Consider the following 22,345-nt stretch of genomic DNA (forward strand, 5'->3'; position numbering starts at 1 on the left):
GATATGTACTGCACATGCGCAAGTGCTCAGATACCGCAAAGTCTCGCGAGAGCATAGAACTTAAACGTGAACAACCACGGGCGTTAACGGTTAAGATAAAATTCTGGTTAAAATTCCCTAAAAGCGTGATTATGAAGATAATGATGTGCGTTTTATGAAGCAGATATGTTGTGTGTTGGTACGCATGAAGAAAAGCTATTTCTGAATGACCTAAATTAACATCTGTTAATTCATAACTATAACTGTCAATGGAAACTGGTCGTTAGTTTGTTAGTGTTTTGAATGACCTTTGGTACGCTGCTCAACTTAATGCCAAGTTTCAGCCAAACAGTGTCAGACAGACATGCGTCTACACGCAGTGTTACTTTGTCTCGAAGATAAACATGACAGCAGCGCTGAGAGAGGCCATTTTTATATGTGGAATTTTTCTTATTGTCTCATCTAAAGCAGCTGGTAAGACACCTTCAAAGCTATTTCTGGGACTAAAGATTAACATGAACTGCTGTACAAGCTCAGTCATATTTGCATTTTAATTCCATTTGAAAATCCATTTGAATTCTTATAACCTGCTTGTTAACTGTAACAAGATACAACAAACCAAATGAAGCAGCTTGTCATGCAGGTATAGGTTATAGCTTACGGAACTTTGTGATGTTGTTTTTGTTTTTAATAAGGTCAAACATGCAGGGGAAAGTGTGGAGACCTGTTGGAGGACTGCTCCTGCCGTACAACCTGTGTGTCTTTGCTGAACTGCTGTGCAGACTACAACCAGTCCTGCTTCCAGGTGATGCCTCATTCCAGCTCCATGCTGGGTGGAAGAGCTCTGAGGATCCACAGTTTGGTCCTTCATCCCGGTGGGAGCCTTCTCTGCAGGTTTGTGTCCGTGAGCACACACAGTGACCTTTGAAGCATCGTTATGTCTTGCATGCACTCGTCATGGTGTTTTGTTCACATTCACGTTTCAGCATTTTCACATGCTGTGATTTTCTAAGTACGTATGTTTTGCAATAAATCTTGCTTTGCGATAGCCTACACGTACAATGCATGCACACTGTCCCGCACAAAAATTCAGAACTTTGTCTTTTTCTGTTGCAGGTTCAAAGGAGAGATTGAGCGAGATGGGTTTATTGATGCTGAAGGGCATGCCTACTGCATCTCTCCTTTACTGTATGAGACGGGTTGGATACCATTTGCTGTCTCAACAGATGGAAAAACCTTTGACAGATCTGGAGAGTACTTGTCAGGTGTGTTGCTGAAATATGAAAATGAGGTCTTTCCACCTCTGAATTTGCAAATACGGTCATTACTTTTGTTTTTCTTTTTTTGTGTGCACTGTACTGATTTAGGCTCAGTGATCAGAAATGATTTTAAATGCTATTTAAAGAATACTTTATTAAATTCGGTGTTTCGGTTCTAGCTTTTAAGATTACGTCTTTAACAAGGTGTGTTCTTACCATGCAGAAAATATAAACTGGTGACATTGTGAAAAGTGATGATGCAGACAGTTAAAAAAGTAGTATATCATAATATGATTTACTATAGAAAAGTCATTACAAGTGCACTTTTTGTGCTTTAAAGTATTAATTCAGCAATACTAAATTACTGTACTGCTACTGTACTAAATTACAAATACCTTTAGTTGTAATACAGTGTAGTTATGAAAGATATACTTATTATCTATTTTCTTAATTTTAAGTATATTTCCAACACATTGGTGATATAATACAATTGTTCTCCAAGTGTGCTTTGAGTGCTCATGAATCATGATTTTCTCTGGTGTACCTTAGTACACTTAAAGTTTGTGAAAAGTTGTGCCAATTTTGCATATTATTTACACTTGAAGTAAAGTCAGATATTACTCACTTGGTACTCAAGGACTACTTGAGTGACATACTCAGGTGACAGGTGACAAAATAGCACAAAATGTACTTCATTCTTCAAAAATTAGAATTTAAATCATATGTTTTTTTTTTTTACCGGGGTTGCAATAATTATTAGTGCTGAGCCGTAGCTATATATCTGTTTATGTAAATGTGTCACAAAGAGTTGTCACTGAGTAAGTGACCTTTCTATTGCAGTTATTTCTCTTGTCTCCATTCGGATCAGCAAACCTCTAGTTACGCCAGATCTGTTTATCCGTGTGTCCCTTTTTAATATTTTTTCTTTCCACTGTGTTAGTCCACCCCAGTAAAGTGGACCCAGCCTTTGAAGTCACCCTGGTGAACGCAACACAGTGGCAGTACTACGGCACGCCGAACATGGCAGGATGGCTTAAGATGACGTGGAACAGCTCTTTGATTGGGGCAGAGAAGGTCAACATAGAGCTGTGGGGTTACAGAGAGTTCAGCAGGGGCGCAGAGGCAGCGACGAATGGCTCATCCCCTCTGCAGGCCGAGCTGCGCTATCTCTACTCTCTCGGCAGGAATCTGGCCAACACTGGTGCCTTCAGCTTCATCCCCGAGCCCTCACAGGACTACTCTGACTGGGAGTTGGGAAATATCCGCATCACTGCTAGCTCCAAGCCAGATGGAGCAAGGTATCCATAATGCATGTCAAGCATCGTTGAATTATCTCAGTCTTAATAAAAGTATGCTACATAAGCAAGGACATTTTTTTGCCCATATTTGGCTGATACTGGGAAAAACTGCAGATTCATTCTCATGCTGCTAATGCTGGTGTTGTCAACTGGCACACTCCTGAAATAATGACAGGGACAATGTTTGCAAAGTCTGTTTAGTGTATATTTAGCAAGTATCAGGAAGTCAGTGTTGTTTACACATATGATGGAGAGGTGAGCTGGATCACATGAGCCTTATGAAGGTGAAAATCAACATAAAGATATTTTAATGAGAATGGGCTGTGTGTAGAGTTGGCACAGTGATTTCACTGTTCAGTACTGGTGGTATTGGTCACAAGACAGAAAACTAATCCACACATTTTGATTAATCACCAGCAAAAATGCCAAACATTCGTAAGAATGAGGATGTCCTGCTTTTCTCTGTTTTACGTATCCACAAATTAAAACGATCTCTTTCAAAGTAACTCTGAATGATAATTGTTTATACTATGCAGGGATGTACAGGGGCTCTGGAGTGGAGGTCATGTCTTAGCCTGGCACCTGGAGCAGGCTTTCAGAGATGACTCTGCAGCCTGGGCCGAGAGCAAGTGTCTGCAGTGGGACGTCCTGGAGAAGAAGCTGCCCAGCTTCCTGGATGAGCTCATAGACTGCCCTTGCACTCTGGCACAGGCCCGAGCAGACACAGGCAGGTTTCACGTGAGTGCATCTGGCCTTTATAAAAGTAATTTCACCTGCTTTATTGCCTTGGATGTTTTGTTTGCTTAAAGAAGTTGTAGCATTGTCAAAACAAGTAATTGGTTAAAAAACAGTACTTGGATAACAGACAAGACTTTGAAATCTGCAAGAACAATACCCATGTGCTCCTCTTGGTCGTTTGAGGATAATAACAGATCAGAGAGAGAATTATGTTTTTAAGGTCACATTTGTACAGTAAATGTTGCAAGTAAATTCTAAAATGACGCAGAATTGTACTAAAATGACTCCCATGGATGACATATACATTGTGACCGGTGACTCTGATTAGCTGGTCTGAGTCCTGGAGCTCATAAAATGTGATCAGTGTTGCTGCACTAACTTTATTAGAGATCTGTTAAAGTCAACAGGATTGATACAAGAATGTTCATGTATTTACTGCCAAATCACATTTATTATTTTATTGAGACTGATTTTAATTCACTGTATTTCAGGCTGACTATAGTTGTGACATTGAGAGGGGCAGTGTGTGCACTTATCACCCAGGTTGTGTCCACTGCGTCAGAGCAATTCAGGCCAGGTAGGAGGAACAAGAGGACTTTTGAAAGTGGAAGCGGAAGCATTTTCTGCCTTTCTGACATGATTTCTTTCTCATATGTCAAGTCCTACGCATGGTTCAGGGCAGCAGTGCTGCTATGACAGCACAGGCGCTCTGGTGCTGACAGGAGACTCAGTCGGTGGCAGCACCCCAGACAGGGCTCACGACTGGGGCTCACCTCCGTACAGGGAGCCACCGCGGGTGCCGGGGTATTCCCACTGGCTTTACGATGTCATGAGTTTCTACTACTGCTGCCTGTGGTCCAACCGCTGCCACATCTACTTCAACCATCGACCTTCTAGCGGGTGCCGCAACTACCGGCCCCCAAGAGCTGGTGAGACGTTCACAAATCAAGTATTTATACTCTGAAAACATTTAGACTGTCACAACATAAGATAAGATAAGATCATGCTTAAAAGATATAAATGGGAACACAAAATGAATGAAAACTAATAACCAAGCACAGTGGTGATGTTGACCCTAATTAACCCTGTCATTCCAATCTGATGACACATTTCTGATTTGTTAGTTAAAGTGATAATGTACATTTTAATAATTTTGGACAAGATAAGGATATTATACAGTATATTTCTGAATATCAAACATCCAGTACCTGTATATAAATAAATATAAAGTCTTGATACTGGTTCATGTAGCGGAATTTGGGGTAAAATTACAAAAAAAAAAAAAAAGGCAACATTGTGTGTTTATGTGTGTATATTGTATCTGGGTTTAACTGCATCTGCGTGACGGCACATACAAACTCTGCTCTGCAAATGGACATTAGAGTAGCAAGTAATAAACAGATTGGTTTGCAGGAGAAGTAAATGAGTTACAGACTGCAGCTGAGAGTTAAGATGTGGAAATATATTTGATCATGCAATGGACTACCTGCTCTTCAGGGGCTATAAATGCAAAAGCAAGCCACATACTGATATTAGAACCCCAATGTGGAGACGAATCAGAGCTCGGCTGCAGACTGTTCGAAATAAGTAAGTTTGTGCCGAGATTTGCATTTGATATAAACTCATCAGTGCTTTGTTTCTTGACGCCTCACAGGTGTTGTCCTCGGTGATCCGCATTTCATAACGTTTGACGGCCTCAGATACACCTTCAATGGCAAAGGAGAGTTCACCCTTGTGTCTTCGCCAGACAGAGAGCTGAGTGTTCAGGCCAGAACAGAACAGGTGAAACTTAAGAACGGTGAGTCCACATTTGATGTGAAAGCCCTGCCTGTGTCCCCCGCTTTCCTCCCCATGCTCCTACTATGTCTCTCCCTTTCAGCTCAAAACTTTGTTTGGATGAATCTGGGATGTTCTTCAGAGGGACCTATTTTCTGGTTCAACTGAGGACTGACGATAGATTGCCAGCCTCTAGACTCTGCTCAGACATATTGACTGTGATATTTCTTGCTGAATTTTGTTTGTCTTCTTTTGCTTGCACTCCTCTCTTAAGGATCATTTAAGACTCTATCTTATCTTTCACACTGTTCGGAGAGCAAGTGATGTCAGATCCCTGTGTGACTGAAACATTTTGGCGCTGTAATCTGACAGCCTACCCCTCTTGTTTTCGCTCAACATCTCTGGGAGGTCACATGTGGTGCAGAAGAACGGATGTTAGCTTCATTGTTTAGAATTTCACAAGAGCCAGGGGGCCATGGGCCAAGTGACTGTGGATGGCCAGATGTCATAAATATTCTCCTCATTAGATCAATGAAGTCAAACATCTGGATTGTTTGATATTGCAGAGAGTGAAGCAGTGCAAAAAACACTCTTGACTTCAGCATGCTTAATACATGGTGCATCTATAACAATGTGATGTGTATGTTGACCACCAAGGCACCTTGGCCCGAGCCACGTGGCTGTCATCAGTGGCTATGAAGGAAAAGGCCTCTGATGTCATCGAGGTACGTCTAGCAGAGGGCCAGCTTCAGGTGCTGAGGAACCAAAAGTTCCTTCCTTTCACTGAGCAGAGATGGATGGACCTACACGGTGAGATGATTTAGACGCTCCTGACCAGCTGTGCATGATACATCTTTAATGTTGGCAGCAAGAGATGGCTGCTCTGAGAATTTAAAGAAATTGAATATATGATACCATTGAACATTGTAATCAGTTGCACCCTGTCTCTCTCTAAATTTTGTCTTTTCAATATCTGGTAAAGGGAAAGTGATCATGCCAGGCATAATTTCATTCACATCATGCTGTTTAAAGAGGATGCAATGCTCTGTTTTCTTTTACAACCTTAAATTTTATCATTTCTACAGCTAAATGTCACCTAGTGCAGTCTTAACTGCATGGACATCCACTGTAGGGGCTCGTTTTTTGTCTTATACCATTGTGTGTTGTAAAAAGATTTGTAGATTTTAGTGTATTTCACATGTGGACACAAAGATTTTTACCATCTTTAATTTGTATTAAACATACAAACCCAACCTCTCTTTTCTAGGAGTGTTTGTGTTCGCCCCCAGTCCTCAGGACTTGACAGCAATCTTCCTCTCCGGTGCTGGCGTGGAGGTTCGTTTGTATGAAGGAACCATGGCGGTGACGGTCCTGCTCCCGACAGGGTTCACCAACAACACTCAGGGCCTCCTCGGCCTGATGAACTCTGACCCATCAGATGACCTGGTGACCCAAACAGGAGAGGTCATCTCGGCCGATGCCACGTCAGAGGAAATCTTCACCTTTGGAGCCGGCTGTGAGTGTGACAGATGTTTGAACTCGTGTTTGGAAAGAAGCAAGCATCAATCAGATTGATCAGTGCTGAAATAGTTAGTTTTCACACTAAAGCACCATGAATATTAAGCCTTTTTATCAGACACTGTGTAAAGCATAAATAAAACAGAATGTGATCATTTGCTAATCTTTTTTGACAGATTTAACTTAACTGAAAAAGTACAAAGACAATCTATTTAATGTTTGACCTTCATTGATTTTTGTAAATATCTGCTTATTCTGAATTTGATGCTAACAACATGTTTCAAACAAGTTGGGACAGGAGCAACTAAAGACTGGGAAAGTTGTGGAACGCTCCAAAAACACCTGTTTGGATCATTCCACATGTAAACAGGTTGATTGGTAACAGATAGGATCATGATTGGGTATGAAAGGAGCATCCTGGAAAGGCTCAGATGTTCACAGGCAAGGATGGAGCGAGGTTCAACACTTTGTGAACACATGATTGGATAAAGGATGTTACTACATGGGCTCAGGAACGCTTCATAAAACTGTCAATGAACACAGTTTGTTTGCAAATGACTGCACTGTTTTTATTTTCCAACTTTTTTGGAATCAGGGTTGTAAATGACCATATTTGAGCCACGTTTGGCAGAAACCTGCCAAAGAAAACGAGGCACATGTTTCAGAGTTAGCACAGCTTTGATAGATTACAGAGAGATATCAGGGGGAAACCACATCTCTGGAACACAGTTGGGGCCAGACCGCATACATACAGGATAATAATGTCTCAGCTATAATTACAGTACTATCCCTCAAAATCGGCGAGTAGCTGACTTTTCATGCGCTTGACCTTTTGACTGAAATCATTTGCTTCAGTATAAGTGCAGCAAACACCCAGTTTAAGCTTGTGGGAGCTAATAGATTTAATGGTGCATATAGAGTGACTTTTTTGTATGCATCAAAGTCTGGGCCTAAAGAAAACCAGGACAGCATGCTGTGTGTGTGTCCCGCACTGACCTCTGAGTTATGTTCTTATCTCCAAATTATAGCGTGCCTCATATTCTCTTATTTTTAATTCTATGTTTTAGAAAATCGGTAGTTTGAGCCAAGCAGTGTGATTGGTCAAACATATGCTGCTGTGGCGATAATTCCCGTAAGTGTGGTTATCCATGTCAGTTGTTATTACAAATCTGCATTACTCACTCATTTTTATGCATGTTTTTAATGTTTTCCTATCTGTGCTTTTCTTGTGCTATATTGGGTAGAACTCTTCAGATGCCACATGTGTGTTAAAAAGCAGGTAAAAAGTTGTAATGCAGTTGATGATGTTCTCTCGTGTAACTATGAATACTTCTGACACCGCAAATACCACCACTGACATTAATTTCAGGTAGTGCAGGATCAGTCTGAAACCTGTAATCTCGCCAACAATCCGACATTGCTGCACATCTGAACTGATGTTGTGTTTTGTTTCTATCCGCAGGGAACATTTCAAAGACGTCCTCCCTTTTCACATATGACTCGAAGTACCTTTTGGACAACTACTATTTCCCACCAAGCCACGATTCTGCTTTTGTCCCTGCCTTTTCTCTACCTGAGGGGCCTGATGACCCTCTGGTGGCAGACATGTTGAGGATGTGCTTTGGAGAAGGAGCGAAGTTCTGTAAATACGATACCCTGACCACTCGGAGCCTCACAATGGGAAACGCCACACTCAGGGCCTACCAGAGTCATCGGGCCCAAATGGCAGCTCTGGAGCCAGGTATCATGTGAAATAAGATGGATAATATCTGCCCATTCATTTGTTGTCTTTTAAAGATATATAGTGACTTTCTGTTTGTATCAAACATGTTTATTATTGCTTGTTTTATCTTTGGATAATGCTTGAAAATGCAACAAATGGGACCTGTGGGAGTTCACCAATGTTTGATTAGGAATTCACCCACACTCCACAGTCATATAATGCCATTTGAAAGCTTAATGAGGGGAAGTTATTTATTTTCATGTTCATAGCTTTCAAAAACATTTGATTGTCACAAGTTAAGACAACATAACGGTTTAAATATTGATTGTTGAATGTGTTATTGTCCCTTCAGTTGTGTCTTGTGGCTGGCTTCCCACACCCAGGAACGGGAGGAAGAATGGGACACATTACCTGGAGGGGAATGCTCTGAGTTTCACCTGCAATCAAGGCTACATACTGTACGATTCTACAGAGCGCACTTGTCTGGATGATGGGACCTGGACGGGAGAGCAACCCTACTGTATAACAGGTTGGTTCTGATATGAAACAAAACCAACAGCTGGTTGTTTGGCATCAAATAAACTCAGCTATAATGGGCGTGAGAGAACCACCAGTATTATGATACCTATAAAGTCGACTGCAAATGTTGCCTGCGCTGTAAACAATGCCTGGAAAACTCTGACATCAGAGTTTTGAGAGTTGGCTGCAGGATTGCATTGCATTCAAATGTGTTTTCGGGAAATCAAGCCCAGAGGACAACATAGTACCTATTAACAGTATTGACAGACGTCCAAACGTACATACTCTTAAACACAAACAGGGAAAGATTTTGAAACGCTTTCTTCTGGCAACTGAATTGCCATATTACAGTGAAAAATAGTGGAAAATCATAATTACTATTAGTTTTAAATCTCTGCAAGTTGAGTTTCATACTATACTGCATAGCAACCAGTGGCTGCATGGAGGGTAGGTGTCAAAGTCCTTGTTCAGACTGCCAGCCCAAATCCCGTTTTTAGCATATCCACATTGATTTTAGAAAGTCTGGACAAACAAACACACAAAATGTGATTTTTGCAAATTGGATCCAAGCCACATGTGGAGGTGGTTTCAAATGCGATTCCAATCGGATTTCTACAAATGTGTCTCAGGCCGGATGCTCTTGCTGCTCAAATATGATTTCACAGTGTCTTTTGCGTCACTCACAACGCGACAACGATGATGCCAAGTCTGGAGTGAAGGAAGTGCATCAGAGCGGCTGAACAGAATCCACGCTGCCTCTAGCAGAGTGGTATTCAGGACAACACAGAGACAACACAGAGAACAACAGTTGGCTGACAGGCGCTGAAATAAACTGTCTGCTGGCATTTTGTTAGGAGGCTTCTGTCCAGGCCACGCTAGAATTTCTCATGCTTCTGCATTGAAAAGCCACATCACCAGTGTTTGAAGTAATTGAAGTAATGAAGTTTTATATTGTGTATGATTGGCAGCATTCTCCAGTGAAAACTGAGAGTGACCTGGGGAATCCTCTTCTTCTCATCCAGTTTCTTTGAAAGCAAAAATTCAATAGACTTGGCCCTCTGTTGCTCATGCAGACCATTAGCTACAAGGCTATAAACTTCTGATCCTGGATTGTCTTGGCTTTCTGTTTGGAAATTGGAAGCACCTGGGTCCCTCTAATGGTTTCATTTATCACCCCAACCATAAACTCTCAGAGTATTGTTGTAGTTGTTGGCTGTGGCCATCAGGTGGCAGTATTTCATACTAAATTCCCAGTGTCTTGTGTTTAGAAGTGTGAAGCAGGCCAGGTTTTAGAAAACTTTGAAAAATAACTGGTAACAACACAGCTATTATTTATCCATACTGCAGTGACAGCAAGGTTGGATGAAATTAGATCTTTGATCACTTAGTTGGGGAAACATAAAAGCAAAGGTTTCACGAATTCCAAAGGTTTTGGTTTCATCGACTTATCGGCTAAGTGAAGTGAGAGGAAGCAGAGAAACAAAGCCACTTGACTTGTGATCCACCTCTACTTTCATCCCTTCCTGGCTTCACCCCAGCTCTGCATCCTTACCTTGTTAGAGCTGCAAACAGAGACTTCCTCTTGATGGTAATCGGCAATGAATAGACTTCATATGTGAGATTTGGAGACCCATGTAAGAGATGGCTGAGTTACAGCTGGACACAATCGACACTGTGACTCATTCATTAAGCAAACATATTAGTTTCATAACTTGGTTATCCAGTGCAGCACTGAAGTGATTTTTATTAAGCTTTATTTGTTATACTACCATACGCTTCTAATCTTGAACAAAAAAACACACCTGCTGATTGTATATCTACTGTATGGCATTACTGCAGCGACTAATACAGAAGGTTTAGAAAATATCTATCACAGTGAATGTTCAAGTGATGTGATGTGCCACAAGAACAGTTTCTGTCAAAAGAACAGTTTCTTCCTGGCTGCAGCTGGCCTCATCAACAAGACTTGGGAACACTCAAACTCAATGCTTTACATTAACACACATTTGGAACTATTATCTCTGCCCTTTGCACTTATTCTTCATACTTCATATACTTCATATTGTGAAATTTTGCGCATGCCTCGGTCAGTATTTTGCACATTGCTGCACTGTACAAGTCTAAATATTATTTATTGTGTTTTTTCGTATTTATATTATCATTTTTTATTATCTATTTATCTTTCTTGACTTCTGCAGTACTTACTTTTTATCTCTTTTTTTCTCTCACTCTTTTATTGTTATGCATCAAATTACCAAGGCAAATCCCTTGTGTATGAAAAAAAACTACTTGGCAAGAAACCTAATTCTGATTCTGGATGTGTCTGCAAATAAGTTGTCTCTCACACACATATACACACACACTCATTCACATTCAGCTATAGATAAACACAGTCAATACAGTGTGAGACAGAGCACACACACATACATGCACACACACACACACAAACCTGGGCCTTTTTAGCTGTCTGACAATGATCACACTTGCTCCAGCACTCTCATTACAGAAATCAGAGCTAACAACTGTCAACATGACCTGAGGTGCTCAGTGGCAGGTGTTGCATGAGCTGTTACCTACACCATTCAAATGTGACCTCTAGCCATGTAAACAACACTAAATACAGACCGAGCAGGAGACGCCCTGACAGATCTCTCCTCCTCCCCTTATATGAATCACTGCAGCATGATGTGTAGGCTGCACAGCCAGAGAATTGCAGTTGCGGTGCCACTGCACGACAAATGCCACTCCATCCGGTTCGACTTCTTCTCTGACTCATGAGCCATTGTTGAAATGGCGCCTGTCAGCAGAGGTGACACGAAGTCCCTTCCATCGAAAGTGCATCTTTGTTTGAATGTCTCCCATCACCAAAAGCCCCACCTATTTGAGATGGATTATAACTTGCTGTCGTACTTGTCAATGTGCTTTTTAACTGCTTTAGACAGGGGTGTGGTGCATCTTGATGATCAATGTTAATATCTTCGGCTAGAAATGACAGCAGTGTTGGTGAGGTGAGGGTGGATAGAAAGTCCTTGGTGTGTGTTTGATCTGAGCACAAACGAGACCATGGGAGACTTGAGAAGTATGAGGCTGTAGAGTTTACTTGCTTGGCTGCACCTTGTCAGGGTCTTCTGAAAAACAATAGCCATAGTTGAGTATCAGATGCTTACCAATAATAGCATCACTCCATCTTGATGGCATTATAATATTAATAGAGTTCCTCGCGCAGAGGAGAAGAAAGTGATTAAAGGAAAGGTGACAGCTGCCGGAGAGGTGTAGAGCGATTTGCACAGGAAAAAGTGACGTGGGTTGGAAGACAAAGCCTCACTCAATTTTCTGCCCGTGGTTCTCTTCTCAGATTCCCCTGAGATAGAGCACTCGAGCGCTGAAAGAGAGACAGAGGTGGCTGGTAAATGCAGGTTGCGTAGAAGCAGGAGTCATTGAAATGCCAACCAAGGCCTGCTTGAGACTTATCTCACGTTGCTCCCACTTCACCGTCTTCGCTGTCGGCCATTTCTGTCAATGTACAAAGGTCTTTGTCGTGATTGAATTACCAGTCCATCTCAAACTTATGTCAGATTTACCTAAAAAATTTACACAACTTCTGCCTACCCACAGTTCCAATCTAATAGTGTGACAAGTGGCACTGAGATGAAGAGCCACGTGAAGGAAAGCTTTCTTTGAGTTTGAGCTTATGCACAGATCTGCGTTTTTGATTAGCAATGGCAAATTTATTTACATAGCACACTTCATGCATGGGGTCCATTCAGTGTGCTTTACATAAAAATAAGCAAAAGAACATCCATATATAAAATATCACTAAAGAAAGTACAAAATAATGAAAGTACAAATACATAGAATGGCTGTTAACAATGGAATTAAAAAGATAAGTTTTAAAAAAAAGTACATAGATTAGCATAAAAACATAGTGGAAGTAGCTTCGACTGTGTGCATCTCCTTTGGAACACCTAATAGAGACACACAGAGCAAAATTAAAATACAGTGGGAATACAGTGCAAGTTTTAGAGCTCAATCGCAGACACATGAAAAGAGAAACGTTTTAAACCTGGATTTAAAAACTGCTACAGTCGGGGCACATCAAAGATCTGCCAGTTTGTTCCAGTTGCATGCAGCCTAACAGCTAAATGCTGTTTCACCATGTTGACTTTGGACCCTGGGCTCAACTAGCTGACCTGTGTCCACTGATATACTGAGTACTAGCAGAAGCACTTTGCAGTCCATTCTGTGACTGGAAGCCAGTGTAAAGATTTGCGACACTGGAGTAATGTGCTCGGTTCTGTTGGTCCTGGATAAAACTATAGCAGCGGCTTTCTGAATGAGCTGCAGCAGTTTAATGGTTGTTTTGGGGTGACCAGTTTAGACACGATTACAGTAGTCAACCATACTGGAAATGCATTAAATGCATACTGACGCAGTTGCATTGGGTTCTGCCTGTGCTGTGCCCCGTCGCTTCACATGCATGACTCTTCTCCACTCTGCTGTCAGGTCTTTTTGTGACATTTGAACAACAATAAGCAAAACTACCCATCTGTTGAGGTACATACTGTTTGGAGACAAACTGCCTGAAATGTTTCTACAAGTGACCAAGTAATGTTTAAGTAATTTTCAGCATTCTAGGTTAATTTTATGAAATCACCAATGCCTATGTTGATTCTCCAAAAATCTCTCTATGATATAAACCAGTGATTCCCAACCAGCAGTACGTGTCACTTCTACAGTTACCAAGGGTACATGGAAAGACTGTGGTTTCATGTGAAAATAAACACACAAGTGGGGCTGCATATTGGTGTGAGGCTGATCTAAAGTATACCAACAACACAATAGGAGTGCCCATATAGCTCACCTGGTAGAACATGCACCTCTGCTGAATGTCACTCAGCATTCTTTTGTCTGTTAAAGGCTAAAAAGGCCTAGCATAGGTATAGAAATTCTACCATAACTACTGAACTACCAGGTCCAACAGGACACGACAGTACCTTCCATGAGTCAGCTGTGAAACCGAACACCGCATGAGCATGTGTGTATACTCGCGAACGAGCAGAGGAGGCAACACAGAATTGTCAAAATTGATTTTGCCCCGAAGATAAAACACATGAAATCAAGCCTAAACATTTACAATTGCCAGACACTTTTATTTTGTATGTTATGTGAAAAATGCTACTTTTACATATAATTAGTAGTGTTAAGCAACATCTAGTTTAAAACATTACAGTCAGTAACATTTGGAACAATGAAGGGGTGCTTGAGCTCATCTGATGGAGCTGTAGACGTACTTCAGACTAAAAAGACCTTTATTTGACATGACTCATGTACGTACATGGGGGATAGAACTGGAACATTTAATTAGAGGAATAGATTCGATGTAAGAATGTAATTAAAAATTTGCTTTTTGAGTTGTTTTTTGAAGACATAATTTTATCAAGAGATTTAATTTGACAAAACAATGAAATACAGTATACACACACACACACACAGACCTACCTGGCCCCAGGGTCCCAGACCATAAGAAACATTAGCTGTTCAAGCTGAGTCTAATTCCTCTGGACACCTTTATCTTCTAGAGCTGCTGTGCTGCTGTCTGCTGACTGTATATTCACAAACTTGTCATCTGGGTGTGAATCTCTGACTATGGATGGAGTCGAAAAGCATGTTTAGAGATTAGTAATGTCTCAGCTGGCTACTACTTGGCTTTGTGTTTTTTTGACTGCGTTTATGCAACCGGGCGATTGCTAAGTTCGTAAATGGAACATTTGATGTCTGTCGCTGTGTGACACATGGTTCAAATTCCAAAAATACTTCCGCCAGCACATTAAGTCAGACAGGGTGAGATACCAGATGACGACAGTAGCTTGGTACAGACACACACTGTTACCAGGGAGAACAAAATCAACAGAATTATTTTAAGATGATATCAGCTCTGTCAAAAAACTCATCTCTGTGTTACGAAATGCTTTGTGTGATAAGAGCTCAAGGCTGTACGGACGTGGTAGGGTTATGAAAACAGTCTTGGGTTTCTGATTGGTATCGTCGGTTTGCAATTTTTTTGCGAATAAACACTGGAAAAAGGATTGAACTATTATGAACTATGATGCTGCAAATTGCAGCAATTACATGTAAAATCGAACCTGTTTAATCAAGTTGCATCCATGTAGAGGTGAAACACACTGCCATCTTCAAAATGTATAGAAAACACCCTTTATATTTTTTGTCACCTTAAACTTGTTTAGTCAAACCCAATGATGTCTGTCGTGATAATCTCCACTCACCGGAAATGTAATGGTCCAAACTGAGTGCCACATTATTGATCCCTGGAGCTTTACTACTTGATCAATGCGAAGGGGTGTTCAGCAGAGTAATGCGATAGCTTCGGGGCTTTGCCAGCAGAAAAAAAGGAAAAAGGTGAATGTTAACACTGATTGACTGCCAGTCCTCCACATGCTCCCAGTACAATTATACTCTGGGCCGCTTGTGGCACTGATGCCGAAAGCTTCAGTGTGCAGCAGTTTGACGCCAGTGCTCCTTCATCCAAGGCCTGGCCATGTGTAGCGAAACTGATTGGTTTAGAAATTTCAGGGAATATTTGTACACGTGGGTGTGCATTTCACTGTGTTTCTGCATGCATGTGTGTGTTTGTGTTTGATGTTCCAAGGCTGATGACATTGTAAAGGACCAGCACCTGCAGTGCCTACCTGACAAACATGTGCCATAGTTGACATATGTTCATGCATTCATGCGTTAGAGGGTGACGGTACTTTGATAATTATCTTCCGCGTAACGTCTGTACACTTGCCTGCCTTAAATAAATACCTCCTGGCACAATATGCTGTATGAATAGTCAAATGGAGTTGAAAATGGTTTGCTGACCTTGCCAAGACCCCAATGAAAGTTTCAGATGTTCTAATTTGATCACAGTATTACCTGAGCAAGTGCAAACAATGTGAAGGCAACTGGGAAAATCCAGCAAATAGAGGCTGTATCAGTCCATCCAGCTCTGACAGCACATCATGCACTTGCTGATATACTGTCAGAGCACAATGGGCTTTTTTGTTGAGTGGCTGTGACCTGCACATAAAGTCTACCTAGACTAGAGATGTACACTAGATCTCCTCATACATTTTTTTATTCATAAACATGTAAAATAGATCCATAGGCCAATCCCAAATGCACAGATTTTTTTTTTTTTTTAGGATTGCTGAATGTGGAATTGTTTGATGCGGATAATGAAGGTAGTTTGCACATTGATGCAAAAAGCATATAGAAATATTCAGATTTAGTCATAAAGCTTACAGGGATTGTTACCTCAGCACTAGCCTGGTTCCAGACGTCTGAAACGCCCCCCACCAGCCATTCAAATAGGTCTGGTGCTGAGCTCATTGACGTTGAAGAAACAGTAAACCAATCAGATGTGTGGGTGAGACTGGTGCAGCTGTTTTAAGTTGATTTTACAGAATTGACTCGTTTTAGATCGAAACGTTTCTTTGATCAATCTGAAAAACGTTTTGTCAAGTGTGTCAGGTAATCACCCCCACACCATCTGTGTCTACTGAAAATGGTATTTTCAGGACGCATACATCCCCGCCACTGATTGGTTCAGAAAAACAGAATTAACATTAGCACAATGTTTGCCTGAATTAGATAAGTAAAATGATACGACTTTGAAGTCAGATTATCAGTCTACTTGGACACAATCGGCATGACAAAATCTATGACAGTCATATGTAACATATCACACAACCATAAAACCAATTGGTAGCGGTAATGCCATTGTAGTTGTTTTCTGTACGGATCACTTTGTCCACTGTAACCAGTGGTTCACAGCTCTTCTTTCTGATCTCAGTCATAGACCTACTGTACACCCTTACTTCCATGTTCACAGGAAACTCTCAAGTTGGTCTAGCAGGTTTTCTGTTCCTTAATCCTTTATTTACCCAGATAAGACAGAGTGAACATGCATGGTGATATTCAGCCACACCTAGCTGCATGCTCAAACTGCTACACCCATCCTTACCTGGGAGCTTCAATCACAGTCCTCTGCTGCTGGCTACTGAGCAGAACTGTGACTATTGATTGATGTTCACTCTTCAGTTTTCCCTCATGTTTTCACTTCCCAGCACAATGCTTCCCTGGTTGCCTTTAAACTTTGTACTGATCCAGATATGAAAAGCTGTGGAGGATTGATAGGCTGTTCAGAAGGATCAATGGCTGATAGCAGTGACTAATTCTGTGCTGGTATGATTTTCACAGATGATAACGTGGGGTTTGTACTCGGCGCCATCGGCTCCATCTCAGCCCTCGTCACAATGGGGGTAATGATCAGACTGCACAACAGGAAACAAGACAGGTGGGTTCACACACGATTCACTTCACAGAAAAATCAATCCCTCTACTCCACTGGTGCTACAAAACTCTATATAGGAAACATGAAATATAAATGAAGCAAATATTAAATCAGAGTTAGATCTTACAATATCCTCTTCAGGAGTTTAAGCTGTCTGTTATGCTCTATTGCTGCTGCAGATTTCTATTAATTTATATAAAAATGTTGCATTCATAGGTTGTTTTTCTCACCCATCCAACACTGTAAATATCATTTCACCACCTCTGGCATAAATATTGTTTTACTACCACCACTTCCCTCTTTTAGGCTTTTTAGTTCCAAATTCCTGGCAGGTTGTATAATTGTTTATAATTGTGATCCAGTTTGAGGTGGTAATATGATACTGATAATGTTTTAATATATTTCAAAGGATCTCATTGTAGGATTAGTTTAAAGTTATAATCCTTAAGATTTCAGTCCAGGTGAATTTGGCGACACCTGTGGTTGCCATGATAACATTAAATGTGGTTTAATACTACAGCTCCTTGAACTCCAGTGGAAGCAAACACTCCTTGAGCAGCTGCTTTGTTAGAAATACAACAGAGGAGCAACTGGTGTATCTGTTTAGAGTGCAGGCAAACACACTCATATTGTTTTCATAAGGAAGACATATCGCTCTGTTGCCATCATAGGCTACTATAATCTGATTTCATGCTCCACACGGGCTTCATACAACAGCAGGGCACAGTAAATGGAGGTGGTTGCCTTTTGCCTGCAGCTCTTCATCTAACAACTAGTCGTGGCTGGTCCTTCTTGCAGAAACTCAAAGTTGTCTTGTTTTGCAAATGCATTTTTCATGAACAGAAACAGTGAGCGCATACATTGAATTTCCTGTGGCTGTTTCACAATAAAAGCCACCCCGTGTTTCGCTTTCAATGCAAAGCTTCTGCAGCAGTAGAAAATGTTGTGTTTGCATCAGTGTAGTATACCAGCAATACAGTTAATATAGTGCACAGTAAGCTGGCTGGTATCAATGAGTGAAATGATAGTAATTTACATGTAGATGCATTGTTTCTTGTGCCTTCCTCATGTGTGTGTATGTGAAGGCAATGTGAATACTGTGTTTTATATTGCCAACACTGCCACTAGCAAGGAAAACTGCTACATACAGTAGACAGGTACATACAGAATGCAAATACATTGAATGGCAATTGTTGAAAAAAATGCCATAAATCTAATCATCTCAAAAATGGGGTTTGATTTTATGAATATCTTAATGATTGTAACTTTATCGTGAGACTGAAAGAGATTGTAGAATCAAACTGAAAACCTCCGGCTGTCTCACTGTCTCAGTACAAACCACCAATGGAAACGTTTCCGCTGGTCAGACAAACACCGACTTGTGTCACGAATAATGGCTTGTTTTTGATCGGAAGTCCTCCACCCTGTGTCTGCCATATATCTTTTATCATGTCTTTGAATAGGCAGATTACGTGTTGGAAATAGGAGGCACTTATCTTGTGAAAACCGGTACATAGCTAGAGGTCTTCTTCCCCTCCCATTTCCTCCCAATAGTCACAACCTTTTTGCTTTGCCAACAAAGACAAAAACACAAAAGCAATGAATCCCACCTGCCTGTTTGATACTCAACATGTCCCATCCTCCAAACCGTAAATTTTCTTTCTGATCTGATCAAACAAATAAACCCATATACCCTGTGGGATGATATTCATGACTGCAGTCCCGAGAAACGAGAAGCTAACAGCAGCGCTAGCTCCTGGGCGTATACAAATTAAAGACTTGTTTTATGGGCTCATAGACTTCATTTGGGCTTTCCCCCAACATAACTCCAGCAGGGGGGAAAAAATGATGGATGTCAGGAATCAAGAGCCACCTCCCGCTCCCAGGACTTGGGGCAGGCGGGCGAGGAAACTGTTGTGTTTTGAAGTCGCGAGGGCAATGAGCGAGCACACCTGCCCTCTCTTAAAGCCTTGATCACGGGAGGCCAGGTGTAAAAAGAGACCAAGAGTGTCAAAAGGTGTGCAGATGTGGTTGAGGTGATCTCACACGCATGACATGCTGATATACATGCTACTGTAGGAGAGCCGGCACACACACAGCCAGGAAACATACAGTAGCCTAAATGTGCAAAGAGAAATCTTATACATTCCTTGAGTGTTAGTGGTCACACTGACATGCATGAATACCGACACAGACACACACACACACACACACACACACATGCATACACACTCTCCCGCTAACAAGTGCAGACACATTGATTCCTCCCAACATCAGAAGCATAGCAGGATGGAAGTAGTGGGGGTCTTACCGTATTTCAGATCATGTCTGGGTTGCGTGTCTGGAGGAAAGTATCAGTGATACTACACAACTCTGTGTGTGCATGTGTGTGTGTTTGTGTGCGACAGGTAGATAGTGAAGGTCTCCTGCGCCTCAGTTCCCTGCGTCTCAGACTCAGACTTGCATGGGTACTTTCCACATCTAGGGTTACTCAGCAGGTTTCAACAGGTCTGCTGGCAGCTCACCACAGGAGTAAGAAAGTCATTACACCATAAGACGTGAGTCTGTGTGTGTGTGTGTGTCTGTGTCTGTGTGTCTGTGTGTACACCATCACGTCTGCTCCACTTCTGCTATATGACACATCAAAAAGGTAGAGGGGGGCTTTTGTAAACCTGGCAAGAGGTTCAAAATGTATCCAAGGAGTGAGGGAGGAAGCACTTTTCGCAAAGTGAGAAATAAGATTGGACTTCTCAAAAATATTTCAGAATCTGAAAAATATCAGGACTGAGTCAGTAGATGTCCAAGGATTAGTGCTGAGATTAGGAAGCCTTTTGCCAACCTTTCATTGTGGTGATGGTGATCTCTGATTCGATTTGAATTCTGCCCCTGTTTTTGATCACTGAAGCTCAGTGTTCAGGTGTTCACTTCACACGTTCATTATTAAAGTCAAAAAGCCCCATTTGAAAATGGATTATATCACAAGGGAAGGTGGGGAATAGAAATGTTCACCATTGCATTTTATCTACTGGCTGATAAGCTGCAGACAAACCACGTGACCTTCATCATTGACATGCTGTATATTAATTTAAATATTTGTATTATTTGCCAGTAATTATTTAGCTGTAATTCAATTAATAACACAGACAGCGGTAAACTAATTAAATGTCACCCTGTGGATGTTGATTGGGCTGCTTTTACACTGACAAAGGGTCTGCTGTTAAGATCTTTTTGCGTAAAGTACAAACACAGGATCACCTGCAGTATGACATTACCACAGCCTGTTTGCTGAACTTGCGGGGTCTTAGTCTCCTGGTGAATGTTTTTGTTTTCTCTCATTGTATGAGGTGACTGATGTTGAGAGGTCAGGTTCAGAATCCTTTTTTTGACCCGATCAGTTGACACACTGTGCACTGATCACGCTCAGAAACAATAAAAGCAGCTCTGTGTATAAAAACTCAGATGTACACAAAATTCCTCCTTTGAGTTTCCCTGCTGGCCTGCAGTGGAGGGTCAGGAAGACTAAGAGGGATTTCAGATTATAAAAGCTGTAACTTTGGAAGATACACTTGATTTGACCCACTGAGAAGGCAGAACGTCAGTGTGCAGTTTTGCAGAAAGAGGGCTGGATCTTGTTCCCCATCTCTTCCATTAAACATGCATTAGGAAGTGATCTATTGTCTCCTCTTTGGTCGCTGCTTGATCAAGTTCAAAGGATGATCCTCCTGAGCTTGTTAATCTTCTCTGTGAAGTAATGGATATAATATCAAAAACCAACTAATGCGTTACGAGTTCAAATACCGTGGGAGGGCTTAGCACATTTGCCCTTCAACATCTACGTCCCTGTTTTGTAAGTGTCCCTAATGAGTGACTAAGTTTTATATGCAGCATTAATAAAACACTATTAATAAGAGCAATAAAGTGTTGTTATTACCGAGTTGAAAACGATCCCTGCCCTGATGCAAGGTCACCAGGCAACTCTCCTGCGGTCAGTTTTGATTAAACAAGTGTTCCCCATTACTTCATTTGTTCAACTCCCATGGAGCAGCAGGACATGCAGTCTGAAAGGTTATTTCCCCAAAATAACCTTGGAAAGGTGAGGGCAAGCATCTACGAAACAATGACATACCCACATAGAAGCGGTGGTGTAAAAAAAAATGTGTCTTGTTATTATTAGTTGGTTGCTTTTTCATGTTAACTCTTAAATTCTAAAGTTGTTTCAGTGACTCTTCTTTCATTTGTATTTTCAGAGAGAAGAAAGAGAAACAGGACCAGATGGTGACCCAAGAACAAACCTGCTAAACCATCAAAATCCTTTCGGGTTATGGATCACACCACTCTACACTGAAACCTACCACCATGTGGCCGATGGCAACAAATGTGTTTAGAGCTGAGCATTTGGAAATCACATGCAGTCGTGTTCTTCATTAGGACGATGGTCTTCTCTTGACCTGTTGACCTTATCAGGAAAACCTCAGGCACTACTTAGGCTTTCAGCGTGTTGTTTGGCCTCATGTTTTTCCTCTTGTTTAGTTTGGAAAACCTCCAGGTCGTGCAGGCGCATGGGGTGAGGATTGAGGGTATTGAAGTAAAGGAAAAATGCCATGATTGTTTTTATATTCCCGTTTTGCATGACTGGACGTCCGATCTTCGCTAGAGAGAGAATTGTATAAATACTGCACAGAGATATCATCATTACCGTCAACACTCCCTTCTCCTGTTCAGTTTAAAATAGGACCAGATGTGTTCATGCTCATGTCAGATGTGAAGCGAACCTGACCATTTTTTGGTTGAAAGACTTTGAACTCGTATGCAGCCTTTGTGTGGGCTCCCAGCCTTCAGTCAAACGAAGGGTTTTGCTGAGTGACTGAGCCTGAAATGTTACATAAAGGTCACCTTTTTGCACTGTATCGACACTTGCTTTCTTTGTTTTCTTTGCACTGTTACACATCTGTATGTGAACACACAAATTGACTCAATACATTGATCAATTATTTAATTAAAAATCAATGAGAGAATCAATAAATTATATTAGTTTTATTTTTAAAAACAACTATTTTTGTAGCGGTGTCATCTGTGTGTGTGTGTGTGTGTGTGTGTGTGTGTGTGTGCGTGTGCGTGTGCGTGTGCGTGCGCGCGCACCTTGTCTCCTCTCCAGGCCGGCAGGCATGCATCGTCTGGC

General features: G+C 41.4%; 1 protein-coding gene across 2 annotated transcripts; it reads left to right on the forward strand.

Moving 5' to 3' along the window:
- The first annotated feature begins 194 nt into the window (after positions 1-194).
- On the forward strand, positions 195-22,119 carry susd2 (sushi domain containing 2). 2 transcript variants are annotated; one of them, XM_041937118.1, is made up of 14 exons: positions 195-453; positions 675-873; positions 1,096-1,244; positions 2,179-2,536; positions 3,073-3,274; positions 3,766-3,851; positions 3,935-4,203; positions 4,929-5,072; positions 5,708-5,860; positions 6,318-6,566; positions 8,031-8,309; positions 8,644-8,820; positions 17,073-17,169; positions 21,414-22,119. In XM_041937118.1, exons 1-14 carry the CDS (start codon positions 384-386, stop codon positions 21,463-21,465), a joined length of 2,484 nt encoding a protein of 827 aa, XP_041793052.1. In that variant the 5' UTR covers positions 195-383; the 3' UTR covers positions 21,466-22,119. The 2 variants fall into 2 exon arrangements, 1 of the variants encoding a protein (XP_041793052.1); XR_006006843.1 differs by lacking the exon at positions 21,414-22,119 and having other exon boundaries at positions 8,675-8,820; positions 17,073-17,167.
- Positions 22,120-22,345: the final 226 nt, after the last annotated feature.

Source organism: Chelmon rostratus, chromosome 5, assembly GCF_017976325.1.
Source record: "Chelmon rostratus isolate fCheRos1 chromosome 5, fCheRos1.pri, whole genome shotgun sequence".
Classification (NCBI taxonomy): Eukaryota; Metazoa; Chordata; class Actinopteri; order Chaetodontiformes; family Chaetodontidae; genus Chelmon; species Chelmon rostratus.

Excerpts from the sequence above, each read along its gene's own strand:
- susd2 (XM_041937118.1), top strand. The coding sequence starts at position 384 with ATGACAGCAGCGCTGAGAGAGGCCATTTTTATATGTGGAATTTTTCTT. Across the intron at positions 8,310-8,643 it reads AATGGCAGCTCTGGAGCCAG|TTGTGTCTTGTGGCTGGCTT; the intron begins GTATCATGTGAA and ends TTGTCCCTTCAG. Across the intron at positions 8,821-17,072 it reads GCAACCCTACTGTATAACAG|ATGATAACGTGGGGTTTGTA; the intron begins GTTGGTTCTGAT and ends TGATTTTCACAG.